Source organism: Erpetoichthys calabaricus, chromosome 3 (assembly GCF_900747795.2).
Source record: "Erpetoichthys calabaricus chromosome 3, fErpCal1.3, whole genome shotgun sequence".
Taxonomy (NCBI): domain Eukaryota; kingdom Metazoa; phylum Chordata; class Cladistia; order Polypteriformes; family Polypteridae; genus Erpetoichthys; species Erpetoichthys calabaricus.
The window spans coordinates 3,198,619-3,214,164 of NC_041396.2; the positions used below are offsets into that span (position 1 = coordinate 3,198,619).

General features: G+C 42.5%; 1 protein-coding gene across 1 annotated transcript in view; it reads left to right on the forward strand.

The window, feature by feature from the left end:
* Positions 1–15,546, forward strand: part of LOC114647645 (L-gulonolactone oxidase-like) — a 232,601-nt gene that overhangs the window by 1,408 nt on the left and 215,647 nt on the right. The window contains exon 2 of the mRNA XM_051925415.1: positions 10,214–10,315. Coding sequence (XP_051781375.1) covers positions 10,214–10,315 — 102 coding nt within the window. The remainder of the gene's footprint in view (positions 1–10,213; positions 10,316–15,546) is intronic.

A 15,546-nucleotide genomic window follows, 5' to 3' on the forward strand; every position in this document is an offset into this window, starting at 1 on the left:
ATCCTGGTGACTGCAAATGAAGATACTGTGTAGAACCCTTTTATAGTCCCCTTTGTACTAACTTTTGAGAGTACGGACTCCAGACCCTCGGGTGCATTGCGAGTACACATACTGGGGTCCACAGACATTTTTACAGCCTGATTCCAGCCTCCTTTTGTGGCCTTCTGAGTGACCCTCGTATTACAGGGGTACCTGGGTGCAAACTCCAAATGCAGACGGTAGAATTTAGACACCCAAGTGCAGATAATGGAGACCCCACTCTGCACAAATCACAGGAGGCAGACCCTCCAGAGACAGAGGTGGTCTGCCACACAACCTACTTCAGAGTGCAGGCAGATACTGGGGTGCTACAGTGCAGATCTCCTGAAGTGGGCACCCCCTTAGTGCCGACCACCTTGCTTAACTGCAAATGGAGGTACTGTGCAGACCCCATCCCATCCTTGTACTATTCTCTCATTGACAACTCTTGAACCTGGGTGTCTAACTTGAGACCTATGGGTGGGATTCAGTCCCTGGACCCTTTTAAAGCACCCTTTATCCATATTCCAAATTGGTAGCTTTTCCATAGATCCCCCAACTTTAACGGGCATTTCAGGCATTGATTGCATCCACATGGCATCCACATGGAATTTAGCAGATTACGTTTACTGTGGCATTAAAATACGACTCCAGTGCCCACTCCCATTTCCTTCAGACTGACCACTGGCACAGGGCTAACCTGTGTAGGCCGAAGCCCGCCTGTGGAGTTTGTGGGCATGCTACCTGGAGTGAGGCCTATTCTGGGCAGGCTAGGGAAGGCCATGACCTGCCTTAGGGGGTCTTTCAGAGGCTACACGCTGCTTTGCTATGTCTAGTGTGCTCAAATCCTAACATTTATTAATGTGACTTTGGATGATGGGGCATGACAGTGGCGCAGTGGTAACGCTGCTGCCTCCCACGAAGGAGACCGGGGTTCAGGTGTCTGGTGCTGCCTGTGTGGAGTTGGGAAGATGGATGAATAGGTGGACTGTTGTGACCCCTTCTTATCTGGGACCTTCCCATCTGGGCGCTTTCTGTTAACCTGGGGTTCCATCTACAGACCCGTTCTCTTTTCCTACTGCTGGGTCAAGTCACACAGCAGTTTCATTGTTTTGGTTTACAGATTTTGGTGCCCCGTTCTGACCTAAGGGGGGTCTGTTGACTTTCCAAAATGCAGATGTGAGTTTGTGTGTGGGTCTTAACATATTATGGCTGCTGATTTGGAGTTTTGTGTGTGGATTCTGGTGACCTGTGCAGATCTGAAGTCCCCTCCTTCCATAAATGACAACAATAACACACGGCATTCCTGCTTGTGTTGTCTGCGCCCACTTCTCAATTACAGACTTAAACCAACATGATAGGCTTTGCTGCCCCGTGCTGACCTGGGGAAACCTCTTCATTACAGATGTGTTTTTGTGTCTGGCTAATGACAACCCCTGTTGACTTGGGCCGTCTGTCTGTCTGTCCATCCATCAATGTCTTTTTTGAACCCACTTTACTACTGCAAAGTCAAGTCACAAAATACTCTGCAAGTTGAGGCACTACAAACATTTCTTTATCGAAGTTGTCATTTTTTTGTGTGGCATATGGTACTCTTTTTTGATGTGGGACTTTGGTACACACACACCCTTCCATCATTGTATCATCTGAGCCCACTTTTAAATCATAAAGACAAACCCCATTACAGATTTTAGCGCCCCCTGTTGGCCTGGGCAAATTTCCTTGTCACAGAGAAGTGTAGTTTGTTGTGTTTTCAGACTGTAGTGTTTGTGTGTAGTTATTTACAGTTTGGGACCCCCTCTCAGCCTGCATAATAATTGACTTTCAACAAAAAGATAACAGTGGTCTGTCTTTCATTACCTAGGAACATCTGCGTACTGCGGTGTTTTCCAAACAAAGATTTTTAGTGACGAAGTATTTAGTTGTATGAAATTAAATCAAATGTGAAAAACTGGCTGTGCACAAATATGGGTCCCCTTGTCATTTTACTGATTTGAATGCCTGTCACTGCTCAATGCTGATTGGTTGGATGAGCTCGTTAAGCCTTGAACTTCATAGACAGGTGTGTCCAATCATGAGATATAAAGGGATTTAAGGTGGTCAATCGCAAGTTGTGCTTCCCTTTGACTCTCCTCTGAAGAGTGACAGCATGGGATCCTCAAAGCAACTCTCCAAAGATCTGAAAACAAAGATTGTTGAGTCTCCTGGATTAGGACAGCGTTTCTCAACCTTTAAGTATTTGTGACCCGAGTTTCCATAACAGTTTTAATCGCGCCCCCCTAACGTTTTTTTGAAACCCCTAATAAAATTTATTCCTATATTTTTTGCTGCTGATACACCGCTACAAGTTTAAAATTTCCCTACGAAAAGCGAAATTACACCACATATGGCAACATTCGCACCCCCTTTTTTGTTACAGTTTGAGAACCGCTGGTTTAGGGGAAGGCTACAAAAAGCCATCTCAGAGGTCTAAACTGTCAGTTTCAACTGTAAGGAATGGAATCAGGAAATGGAAGGCCACAGGCACAGTTGCTGTTAAACCCAGCAGGTCTGGCAGGCCAAGAAAAATACAGGAGCGGCATATGAGCAGGATTGTGAGAATGGTGACAGACAACCCACAGATCACCTCCAAAGACCTGCAAGAACATCTGGCTGCAGATGGTGTATCTGTACATCGTTCTACAATTCAGCGCATCTGTATGGCAGGGTGATAAGAAAGAAGCCCTTTCTGCACTCACGCCACAAACAGGGTCGCTTGTTGTATGCCAATGCTCATTTAGACAAGCCAGGTTCATTCTGGAACAAAACACTTTGGACTGATGAGACAAAAATGGAGTTATTTAGTCATAACAAAAAGCGCTTTGCATGGCGGAAGAAGAACACCACATTCCAAGAAAAAAACCTGCTACCTAATGTCAAATTTGGTGGAGGTTCCATCATGCTGTGGGGTGGGCTGTGTGGCTAGTTCAGGGACTGGGGCCCTTGTTAAAGTCGAGGGTCGTTTGAATTCAACACAATATCAACAAATTCTTCAGGATAATGTTCAAGCATCAGTCACAAAGTTAAAGTTATGCAGGGGTTGGATATTCCAACAAGACAATGACCCAAAACACAGTTGGAAATCTACAAAGGCATTCATGCAGAGGCAGAAGTAGAATGTTCTGGAATGGCCGTCACAGTCCCCTGACTTGAATATCATCGACAATCTATGGGATGATTTGAAGCAGGCTGTCCATCAAATTGAACTGAACTGGAGAGATTTGGTATGAAGAATGGTCAGAAATACCTCCATCCAGAATCAGACGCTCATCAAAGGCTATAGGAGGACAGTGTCTAGAGGATAAAAGGAGGCTCAACTAAGTATTGATGTCATATCTCTGTTGGGGTACCCACATTTATGCACCTGTCTAATTTGGTTATGATGCATATTGCATATTTTCTGTTAATCCAATAAACTTAATGTCACTGCTGAAACCCTACTGTGTCCATAAGGCATGTCAGATATTCAAAGGAAGTTCAGCCAATGAGAAACAAAAATCCAAAGAATTAAGAGGGGTTCCAAACTTTTTCATATGACTTTATTTAATAAACTTCTGCAAAACACAAATTTCTGTCTATTTATCTGTCTGTCTATTGTGCCATTCCTGTCTGCCTTATCTATTACGCTATTGTCTCTTTCCTGTCTCTATGCAGTTGTGCTCATAAGTTTACATACCCTGGCAGAGTCTGTGCCATGTTGGCCATTGGTTTGAAAATCTCAGTAATCCTGCAGAAAGCTTTCCTTTTAATTAGGGAGTGTGCTCAGGCGCAGTGTTGTGTGTGAACGAGTTCACAAGAGCGCCTTCATTGAACAAGCTCATTTTTCTATGAACGGTAAACTTAACGTAACGTGAAGAACTTGAGTGTGAGGGAGTTCTGTGTTAGGTGACATTCTGGATCTGCTTTAGGTCCACATCAAACATTCTGTCTTACCCTGTAATGTAGGGGTGGAGCCGAATACGCCATTCCGATAAGCACAACTAGTGGATTTTTACGAATGTTTATTTCGTATGAATTTTTTCCAAGTAATTGTATTTGGGAAAAATAACGTCAAATCAAATTGGTGCTGTCGGTTGTCTACCTGCTTGTGCTTAAGCTACACCCCTGCTGACACGAGGATGTGGTGAAGCTCCGCTTTCATTTTTAGGAAAACGTCAGACTTCGCGAGGCCAGTTTATATTTTTCCCTGATGGACATGCAATATGTGACGTGATTTTTTACTGGCAGCGTAATCGATTAGTTCAGCTATACGCTGGCTCCACAATCACCATTTGTGTCACACGGTTTGTGGTCATTTAGATGTCTGCTTGCGTCTATTTAATTTTGTTTTTGACCAGGAGGATATTAGCATATATGGTTCTACGTGTTTGTTGCAGGGTAGAACTCAATAAAGTGTATTTAAATAAAAAAGCTTTCATAATTATTGTATTTTATTCAAGAACACTGTAATAGCGTAATCATTAGGTATGCAAAATACCGGTGCTTCGCAGAGGAGAAGTAGGTAGGGTGTTAAAGAAGTTATGAAAAAGAAAAGGAAACATTTGAAAAATAACGTCACATGATTGTCAATATAATAGTCGTAGGCTCATTTTAGTATTGAGAGTGAATTTGATGATTGTAAAGAGTTTAATTTATGATTGTAAATGTCGTGTATGAGAAAAGCCCATTTTTAGGATGTAAGGATTCCTTTTGTAAACGATGTTTGCAGATCTGCCCTCAGGATGTAAAATGACCAAGATGCTGGTCTGCTGAGCTCAGTCTCGAGTATGCAATGTACAGCTAGCCATGTGAGAAGCCATCTTGTGTCAAGTCAATGGCGACCTTTTTTAGAGTCTGGCCCTGTGACTTATTTATTGTCATAGCAAAGCAGACCCTTACCGGAAATTGGAGGCATTTGAATTGGAATTGGAGCTCAAAGGGTATGAGAGGGATGCGTGGAATAAATCCAGTCTCACATGAGCCAGTGCCAGTGAAGACAGTGGCCTCAATGAGGTTCTTGTGCAGAGATTTGCTCTGAAGCCTGGTGCTGTTCAGTTTTGATGGCTGTAAGTTTCGTAGTAACATCATTGGTACGCCGACCTTCAAAAGTAGAGAATGTGGAGGCTGCCCGGAGGATTAAGAGTGTGAAGAAACTAAACGAAAAGGCAGGAAGACGTGAAGCAAGGCCAAAAATAACAGGCTTGAAACGGTGGAGTAAAGAAGAAGAAGGGAGCGGTGAGCACGATGAACAGCTGAGGAAAGTAAGGAACCGAGTGAGGAGGCACAAGAGCACGGGATGCCGTTAATGTATACAGGCAGGGAGCCAAGCACGTGGTAGGTGGGCGGACAGGAAGGCAGCCCTTGTGCTCTTCAGTGAAGGTGCTGGAGTGGCCATCGGTGTCATTGAGCCACTTCACTGGGGAAAACTCAAACGTGCAGTTGACGCAAGGCAACCCAAGAATATACGGGACATGGAGGCTTTATGCCAGGAAGAATTGGCAGCTCTACCACCTGAGAAAACCAAGGGCCTCATCCACAACTCTCATAAAAGACTGATATTAAAGGGGGCAATACAGAGTACTAACACTTTAGAACAGGGACCTTCTTCTTATTTCCATTATTACTGTGTTTTGTTTAATGGTTGTGCTGTTCTGTGATGCCTTAAAGTTTCATTTTGGATTCCATTAAAATTCAATGAAATGTGTTTTGCCCAATCAGTCATCTTTTCTTTAAAGTGTCGTACACAGCTTACAGATTCTGCCAACGTATGTAAACTTACTAGCATCTTTAATAAAGTGTTGTAGCGCTGCCACATAAAGATAATATGCTTTCTGCTGTCGATTGGGTGTTGTGGGGAACATTCCTACAGCCAGAGACTGACAGCGGTGCCCCAGAGGTGGAACTTGCGGTTTTACGATTTTTTCGGGGAGTGATTTGCATAAAGTGCGCCGTTTTAAAGAGAGAAGGAAAGGAGGAGGAAAAAGTAAAAAAAGAGCATCGGATAATTAAAAAAACAGATCAGCTACTGCACTGGCCATGTAAGAAGTCCAGGAGCTCCTACAGTCCTCTCTGAAGGTGGAAGGTCTTCTTTTGATCGGGGAATCGAACGTTCCGCTAATTCCTACGGACTCGGGTGAGCTATTTCAAAGGACTTACTATATTGTATCATGGCGCAAGACTGACTGTATGTCTTTTATGACGAAGACGTGATTGTGCTTGTAGTCCGCAATTTTCAGGACTCCTCGTTTGCCTGCCGGCAGTTGCGGGGCAGAACAGTGGACAACTGTGGATCTATTTATCATCTCTGGAAGGGGAACTGGGGGAATGAATATTGTTATTGTGTATATATGTGTATATATGTGTGGCGCTGCAATATAAGGGTTATTTTAGGGTGGCGGGGTGCATGTGTAAGGGATTGTATTTTTTTTTGTTTATTTGATGTAATGTGAGGATAGATATTGACTATGGTTTTTGTGGGCTATAAATGCATTGGTATTAAGGGACTGTTTTGTGTAGAATAAAGGATATACGGGAAATTTATTGGGGTGTGATATTGGCCTATCCTTTTATCATCTGGCGTCACCTAGGACAGATTAGTGGTAGCAATCGTCTCATGTTAGCGCTCGAGACGAATCGTTACAGTGTTATATATATTTCTATATATTTAATATACAGTGGAACCTCGGTTTGCGAGTACAGTGATCCCTCGCTATATCACGCTTCATCTTTCGCGGCTTCACTCCATCACGGATTTTAAATGTAAGCATATGTGAATATATATCGCGGATTTTTCACTGCTTCGCGGATGTCTGCGGACTACGGTACGTGTGCTTCCTCAGTTAATTTGCCCATTTGAATTCAAACAAGGGGCACTATTGGCGGATGGCTGAGAAGCTACCCAATCAGAGCACGCGGTTAAGCTCCTGGGTGCTGTGCTAACTCTCGAGCGTCTCGCGACCATTCTACGAATGGCAAAAGATCTCCAGACATCAGTTGAAGAATGGGACCCGCAAATGATTCGTTCTTTGCAATTTAAAAATACTCTTGACGGCGCCACGGAAGTGTAAAGGAACCTCTTTACACAAATGAAAAAGCAGCGCCAGCAACTGCCCATCACGATGTTCCTTACATGCAAAACACTACCTAGTACGCCTTCAGTGGAAGAAGACGACGGCGGTGCTACACAGTCGCCTGAAGAGGCTCCTTTAGAACAGCTGTGACAGTGCAGTAAATGTCATCGTTATCGGACAAGTTGGTGAGTACCCAAAACTATTTTTCTACGTACTTAGTACATTTATGTACGTTTATTGTAACTGTGCACACATTTTATACAATTTTTTCCTTGCATTGTTGGTATTTATTGCTGGTGGCCTGTCTATCGTAATGGCTGTAACAAATGTGATATCGGAGATGCTGTACAGTATCTTTAAAATAACATTTTGGTTTTATGTACAGCATTTACATGTTATAGATTTTTCACATATTTTAATATTACCTACTCAATTACAATATGTTTAAAACTGTATTACGTATTAAATAAAACTCCTCAATGATATACGATACGTATGTTTGTGAATAGTATATAAACTGTGTTTACATACATAATTTCAACGAATCTTACCTAATAACTGAGAGAATATAAAGGGTTTATGCTGTATAACTGTACGGGGAATATTTATAAACCATGTGGGAGAGTGTATAAGGACTTAAAATATATAAAAATAACCATATAAACATATGGTTTCTACTTCGCGGATTTTCTTATTTCGCGGGTGGCTCTGGAACGCAACCCCTGCGATGGAGGAGGGATTACTGTAACTTGGTTTGCGAGTGTTTTGCAAGACAAGCTAAAATTTTTAATAAATTTTGACTTGATAAACGAGCGAGGTCTTGCAATACAAGTAGTATGTACTGTATACGCTTTGTCTGCTGAGTGTCATGTGATCACAACTGAGCTGATGGTTCTTCTCTCTCTCTCTCTCGCTACGGGATTGTGGGCAATCGTCTCCTATTCTCCATCTGAGTTGGCGTGCCTCACTCATATAGTCAACATCCATACGAGCGTATACTATTTACTACAGCATTGTGACTGTGTGTGTGCGCGCGCGTACGCGTGTGTGTGCTGTGACGTGCGAGTCCCCGTCTTGCACCCCAAAACACGAAGCTGAGTCTCAGTACTTTAGCAACACCAGCTTTATTCAGCTTGAAACAGCAACAGCGTGGTTATTTATTGTAGCGGGATCTGCCACTCTCCTATACACAGACACAGCAGTCAGGCAGGGTCGTGGCCAAGTAGTACTGTGCCCTGCGCATTTATAATGTTCCTTGTTCCTTGTATCACTCATTGACGGCAGGCGCTTATAGCATGTCTGCGATCTTTTCGGATTCTCTTTTACGGCGAACTGCTACAGCGCTGGGAGACTGCGATTGCTGTGTGATGCTCTTCTGCATGTTGTTCCGTTGGGTGGAATCCCACAAGAGTTTAGAAACTCATTTGCACCAGCCATGATTCTTTTCAAAGGTAAAGTGCAGGTTAATTTGTTTTATGTATTTTTACTTTATATTTTGTATTAATCATTTTTATATGAATAGTTTTGGGTTGTGGAACAAATCATCTGAGTTTCCATTATTTCTTACGGGGAAATTCACTTTGATATACGAGTGCTTTGGACTGCGAGGTTCCACTGTAGTGTTAATCGTATTTATTGAAGTCTTAATTATTTAGTGCCATTCACATCTATCTGTATAATGCCATTTTCTTCCATTTAGCAATAGTGTCTATAATATAGTGTTATTCATATGCAGTGAGGTTTCAATTAGATGAATAAAAAGGCACTTTACTGTACTGTATATCTAGCGATCTGGCTTTTTATTTTCTAGCCCCTGGAGTTTTTTTTTTTTTGTTTGTTTTTTCTGTCCTCCCGGCCATCAGACGTTACTTTATTCTTTATTTAGTATTGCCTGATCTTATTTTTATACTTCTATTTTCTATAAACTTTTCTTCCTTTATCTTGTAAAGCACTTTGAGTTACATCATTTGAATGAAAATCCATCCATTCATCTATTTTCCAACCCGCTGAATCCAAACACAGGGTCACGGGGGTCTGCTGGTCCCAATCCCAACCAACACAGGGCACAAGGCAGGAACCTATCCCGGGCAAGGCACCAACCCACTGCAGGACACACACACACACACACACACACACACTCTGGACAATTTAGGATCGCCAATCCACCTAACCTGCCTGTCCTTGGACTGTGGGGGAAAACCGGAGCACCCGGAGGAAACCCACGCAGACACGGGGAGAACATGCAAACTCCACGCAGGGAGGACCCGGGAAGTGAACCCAGGTCTCCTAACTGTGAGGCAGCAGCGCTACCCAGTGTGCCACCCTTGAATGAAAATGTGCTACATAAATCCTGTCTGTCTGTCTGTCTGTCTGTCTGTCTGTCTGTCTGTCTGTCTATCTGTCTATCTATCTATCTATCTCTCTATCTATCTATCTATCTATCTATCTATCTATCTATCTATCTATCTATCTATCTATCTATCTATCTATCTATCTATCTATCTATCTATCTATCTATCTATCTATCTATCTATCTATCGTTCCCTAGGTGGCACTTGGTTCAGATCATCTCACGTTGTTGCCATTCGTTTAGCCCTGCCATGATGTCTGATCATCCTTTCCAGCGTGGTGTGTTGCTGCTGTCTTTTCCATGTTGCTGTTATTTGATTCTCTCCCTCACAAACCTTTGCCTGCGTTTTTGTGGTAGGCAGCGACCCATGAGACTTTGTGCCAGGTCTCTGCCGATCAGACCTCTGGCCTTGCCCACCTTCAGCGTAACTGGCCCAGCACAACTCAGGTTTAATTGAATATGTTGATATTAAAAGTGTGTGACTGCAGTGCAGAGGCATGCAGGTTTGAAATACAATAAATGCTTGTTTGTTTTGGAATTGGTGCCCAAGCTCTGCTGCCGTGCTGGCCCTACTAAGTTGGCACTCCACCAGTGGCCTTGATTCACTTGTGCCTTACTGCTTAGCCATTCCCTTGGGCGCTCTGGAGGCTGACAGGCAGATCGGATTTAATCAGGACCATCTGTGATAGAAATGACCGTAACAAAAGAGCTGGTCTCGGTTTAATTCGTTTCTTCTTCTTCTTCTTTTTGATTTCAGATGCAAGGAATTGCAGGTTACCAGTTCAACAACTGGGCCCAGACGTACAGCTCCAGCCCTGAACTCTTCTTTCAGCCAGCCAATGCTGAGGAGGTCAAACAGGTAGGAAGGCAATGGGGACGGCCGAGACCCTCGGTTACACACTTTACATTTATTTACATTACATTACATCTTGCCTGAAGAAGGGTCCCGAGTTGCCTTGAAAGCTTGCATATTGTAATCTTTTAAGGTGTCATTTTGCTTGATTTTTCACTACATTTATTTACATTAAATTTAATTTCCAGGTCCCTCTGTATTGACTGAATTAATTGTAGATTATCTTGGATTGCACCTAATTTAGTATTCTCTATAAACGTGACTTTTGTATTTTCTTGTCCAGGTCATTTATATAGATTATAGAGAGCAGCAGCACTTACCCCTGATGGATGCCACTTCTAATATTACTTAATTCCATAACCTTTAGCTTCCAGTGTTTAAGGGAATTTTCCACCCATCTCCATGCTACAACATGGACTCCCACTTGTTGAAAATGTCACAAATGTAACAAATAGTATTTAAAGCCTCCTTAAAGTCTGGAAGAAGCAGGCCAAGACCTTCACTTGTCAGCTCAGATATGGCATTAACCTCGGGCAGCCTGCCCCCAACTACTACCTGCAGACGTCGGCCTAAGCAAGCCCAAAATAGGCAACTTGCTTTTAAAATCCATCATACGAGGAAAGTCACAAAATATACCAAAATGTCTTAAAAGGGAGAGGGGAAACTGCAAACCTCTGTTTGTTGACACAGGCCAAACAATGTATGTTTATTAACAAAAATTAGGAAAGAGCAAAAATAAATTTCCATACAAGGGGCAAAATGGATTTACGTGAAAGGCGATCTAAGGTGAATACATCCCAATACACAGTCCCAAGAACAAGTAGAAAAATCCAATAAACCAGAAATAATAACAAAAGTAACAGTCATCAAGGACTCCCAACAGCATTCAATGGAGTTGTTAAGTGAACTGAAACAAGATGGCTGATTTCTGGGTTATGAGTTCACGAAGCAGGGCAGGGTGGGTCCAAGGGGACAGACACAGAAGTGAAGTGATGTCAAAGATGGAGTGGCTGTCAATCTTGTGTTCTACAGAGGGAGGAGAAGAGAGAAGGTATTAGTTCACAGCACCCACCCCTGGTCTGGAGGGTGATTACCATCACCAAAGCCCTTAAGCTGTCTCCCATACGTATGCATGTGATGCCATAAGACCAGGTGCTCTTGCATGACCGTTATAAAATCACCTTTCCATTAAAACCGCACAGTAATTGGGCTTCTCTTTCTCATCTAGTCCAGTGCATCTTCCACTCGATCTCCTCAGTGCGGGTCTTGCAGCCCAAGGACCTCCATGTCTCAAACCGACTGCTCCGACTCTGAACCATCGGTCTTCCCCACACCCTTTTGGTGTTTACTGGATCTCTAGGGTGTCTCCTGTTTAGTCACCTAGTCCTTCTTGTACTCCATAGGTAATGGTGCACCCCTGGCACCTCGAACGCTCACTTCTCCTACACGGGGGCCACCGACCACCTGCTTCAGACTCCCTTATTCTGCCACCTTTTTCTCTTCTTTCATGTATTTACTTTTTTCTTTCATTCTTCTCAGGCCCTTCCCTTAAACATCTGTGGGTACGATGCCCTAAAAGCAATCCATGGAGTGCTGCTGTGGGGGCAGCTGACCTCACTAGATTAGATTAGATTAAATAAACTTTATTAATTCCCTGGGTGTAGTGAGAAGTTAAGCAAAATGACCCCTTTAATTGGCTAACTGAAAAGATTATAATATGTGAGCTTTTGATGGCAACTCAGGCCCCTTCTTCAGGCAAGAAGTAATACGGAGACTGGAATTCCCTGTGCTTATATAGATAGCGGGACAAATAACAACAACATTGGAAAACCTTTAAGTGAGACATCTTAGATGTAAAAAAACTAATAGACCTCTCCAGGCTAAGAGGAGAACAATGTACTGTCTAGTTAAGATCTTCTGATGAGGTGACTGTCCAACAAAGTCTTTGGAAGTTTCTGATGAATTTTTCAACACAATGTGGATCTGTAGACAGGCTGTCTGTTGGAGAGATGCAAACAATCCTCATATATCTGAGTAAAAGTACCTATTGGTAAACATTAACATTATACAAAGGTACTGTCTGTTATACCTGCATTGTTATCACTCTTTAATTTAATATTGTTTTTATCAGTATGCTGCTGCTGGAGTATGGGAATTTCCCCTTGGGATTAGTAAAGTATCTATCTATCTATCTATCTATCTATCTATCTATCTATCTATCTATCTATCTATCTATCTATCTATCTATCTATCTATCTATCTATCTATCTATCTATCTATCTATCTATCTATCTATCTATCTATCTATCTATCTATCTATCTATTTTTCTATCTATCTATCTATCTATCTATCTATCTATCTATCTATCTATCTATCTATCTATCTATCTATCTATCTATCTATCTATCTATCTATCTATCTATCTATCTATCTATCTATCTATCTATCTATCTATCTATCTATCTATCTATCTATCTATCTATCTATCTATCTATCTATCTATCTATTATTTTTGCAGTGTTAGATGTTGTCGCCATTGTAGCTGAAGACCCATTTAGGTCTGGTTTTAAAACACAAGGCTCCGGCCATTGTAATTTTATGAGTGTTCACATTAGAAATGGATGCAAATACGTTTTGAATGAAGTCTCTGCAATCCTTATTTGGTGTGTATTTATCAGGATCACAAATTGTCCATCAATATCACATATTGCCCTTCAGAATCAGATTCTACATCTAGTTCAGGGGTCTTCAGATCCGGTCCTGGAGGGCCACCGTGGCTGCAGGTTTTCATTCTAACCCTTTTCTTAATCAGTGACATGTTTTTGCTGATAATTAACTTCTTTTGAATTCATTTTAATTGACTTGTTTTTTTTAAGATTTGTTTCCCTGAATTTCTTCATTGTTCCTCAGAATTGCTTCATTTCTTTCCTTAAATCACGGGTGTCGAACTCCAGTCCTGGAGGGCCGCAGTGGCTGCAGGTTTTCATTCTAACCCTTTTCTTAATTAGTGGCCAGTTTTTGCTGCTAATGAACTTCTTTGGCCTTAATTTTAATTCACTTGACTCGGGCCCCGTTGTTGTTTCTTTTTCCCTAATTAGCAGCCAAACAATAATGAGACGCCAAACAAACCGCCACGTGACCAGCTCACCTGTGCCCATCACACAATATCTGAAAATAAAGAAAGGTGAAGGTCTCGGTAAGGCTGATCTGTCAGGTCACCAACACACTGACGGTGTTATTAGAAAAATCTGAAAATCAACAGTTTTGGAAATGTCTGCTGTGGCAGAATGAGAGCAGCAACAAGCCACGGAATTAAATAACGAGTTTAATTAACAGCAAGAATTGGTTTCTCATTAAGAAAGTGAAGTGAAACTGGTTGGAGTTTGAAGCCCCAATTTAGGTGGTTATTTGTTGGCTTGTTTCACGTTTCATTTCTGTTTGGTTGTCATTTAATGAAGAAAAGAATCAATCCAGAGCACGAATCCTTAAAAACAGGGCTATTACAATGATGGGAAAAATAATTTAATTAGCAGTGAAAACTGGTCACTAATTAGGAAAAGGATGAGAATGAAAACCTGCAGGCCCAGAGTTTGACACCTCTGCCCTGCTTGAAGTGTGAAGTGAGTGAGCCAACAGGAGACCAGTGAAGTCAGGACTCTCAAACTCCAACCCAGTTTCACTCCAACCAGTTGCTTCATCAGGCGCCGAGTCTTGTTGTTAATTAAACTCGTTCTTTAATCCCACTGCTTGATGCTGCTCTCGTTGTGCAATAGCAGACATTTCCAAAATTGACGATTTTCTAAGAGATCTGGTAAAACGTTGTGTGGACCTGAGCAGATCAGCATTCCTGAGACCTTCATCTTTCTTTCTTTATTTTCCGACTAGACAAAGAACCCGTTTTGACAATGTAAGATGAAATGGGCACGAGTGGAATAGTAATAAGTATAAGCACCACAAACCTGATAGAGGTGTATTGAATCAGAATGCATAATTAGGCCTGGAGCTGTAGTCGAAATCGCCTTTCAGGCCTCTAGAGCTTTAATCAAAGTCGCCTTTCTCTTTGAATTTTCGCGGCAGTAAATCCGCCACCTGACATGATGTCGGTCTCGTAAGATTTTTCGGGCAGCTGTGCAGAAGGCGACTGCTCATTCAGCTTCAGACAGACGTGAGTGAGTGTGTGAGTGAGTGAGTAGGCTGGCGAATTATATATAAGATATTGTATGATGGACGCAGTTTGCTGGTCCTGTTTTGCCTCATTTTGTATCTCATTATTGTTTGGCAGCTAATTAAGGAAAAAGAAACAATGAAGGGGTCTGAGTCTTCAAGAGCAAGTCAATGAAAATGAATTCAAAAGAAATTAATTAGCAGCAAATCAGGTCACTAATCAAGAAAAGGGTGAGAATGAAAACCTGCAGCCATTGTGGCCCTCCAGGACCGGAGTTGGGGACCCCTGTCCTCATTCATAGCACTTACTGCTAGTTGGGGTTTGATAGTGATACCCCCCTCTATACAATACAATTTATTTTTGTATAGCCCAAAATCACACAAGGAGTGCTACAATGGCCCTGCCTCTTGACAGCCCCCCAGCTTTGACTATCTAAGAAGACAAGAAAAACTCACAAAAACACCCTTGTATGGGAATAAAATGGAAGACACCTCAGGAAAGGCAGTTCAAAGAGAGACCCCTTTCCAGGTAGGTTGGGTGTGCAGTGGATGTCAAAAAGAAGGGGGCAATAAAATATAATAGACAGAAGAGAGCACAAGTCATCCTCAATAAATATGACAAGTAGAGAGGAGAATTCAACAGGAGATGATCTGTTCAGTGTCCCCGGGACCTTTGGCCATCAAGCTGCCTCCCCCTATTGGCCATTCCACAGCTGAGTCAGTGCTGGGCCAGCCAGTCTGATGAGAGGACCCCTCTACCCCACGATTCCTGTGATCCTACATCAGAGATGACTTTACTTGAGGCAGGCAAAACAACTTGGCAGGTGGGCAGTGGCACCAAGTACCACCTTTGAGTACTGAGAAGAGAAACAGAATAGGTGAGGGTCAGTATCAAATTAGAACTGTCATGTTTACTGATTGGGCGGCACGGTGGCGCAGTGGTAGCGCTGCTGCCTCACAGTTAGGAGACCTGGGTTCACTTCCCGGGTCCTCCCTGCGTGGAGTTTGCATGTTCTCCCCGTGTCTGCTTGGGTTTCCTCCCACAGTCCAAAGACATGCAGGTTAGGTGGAT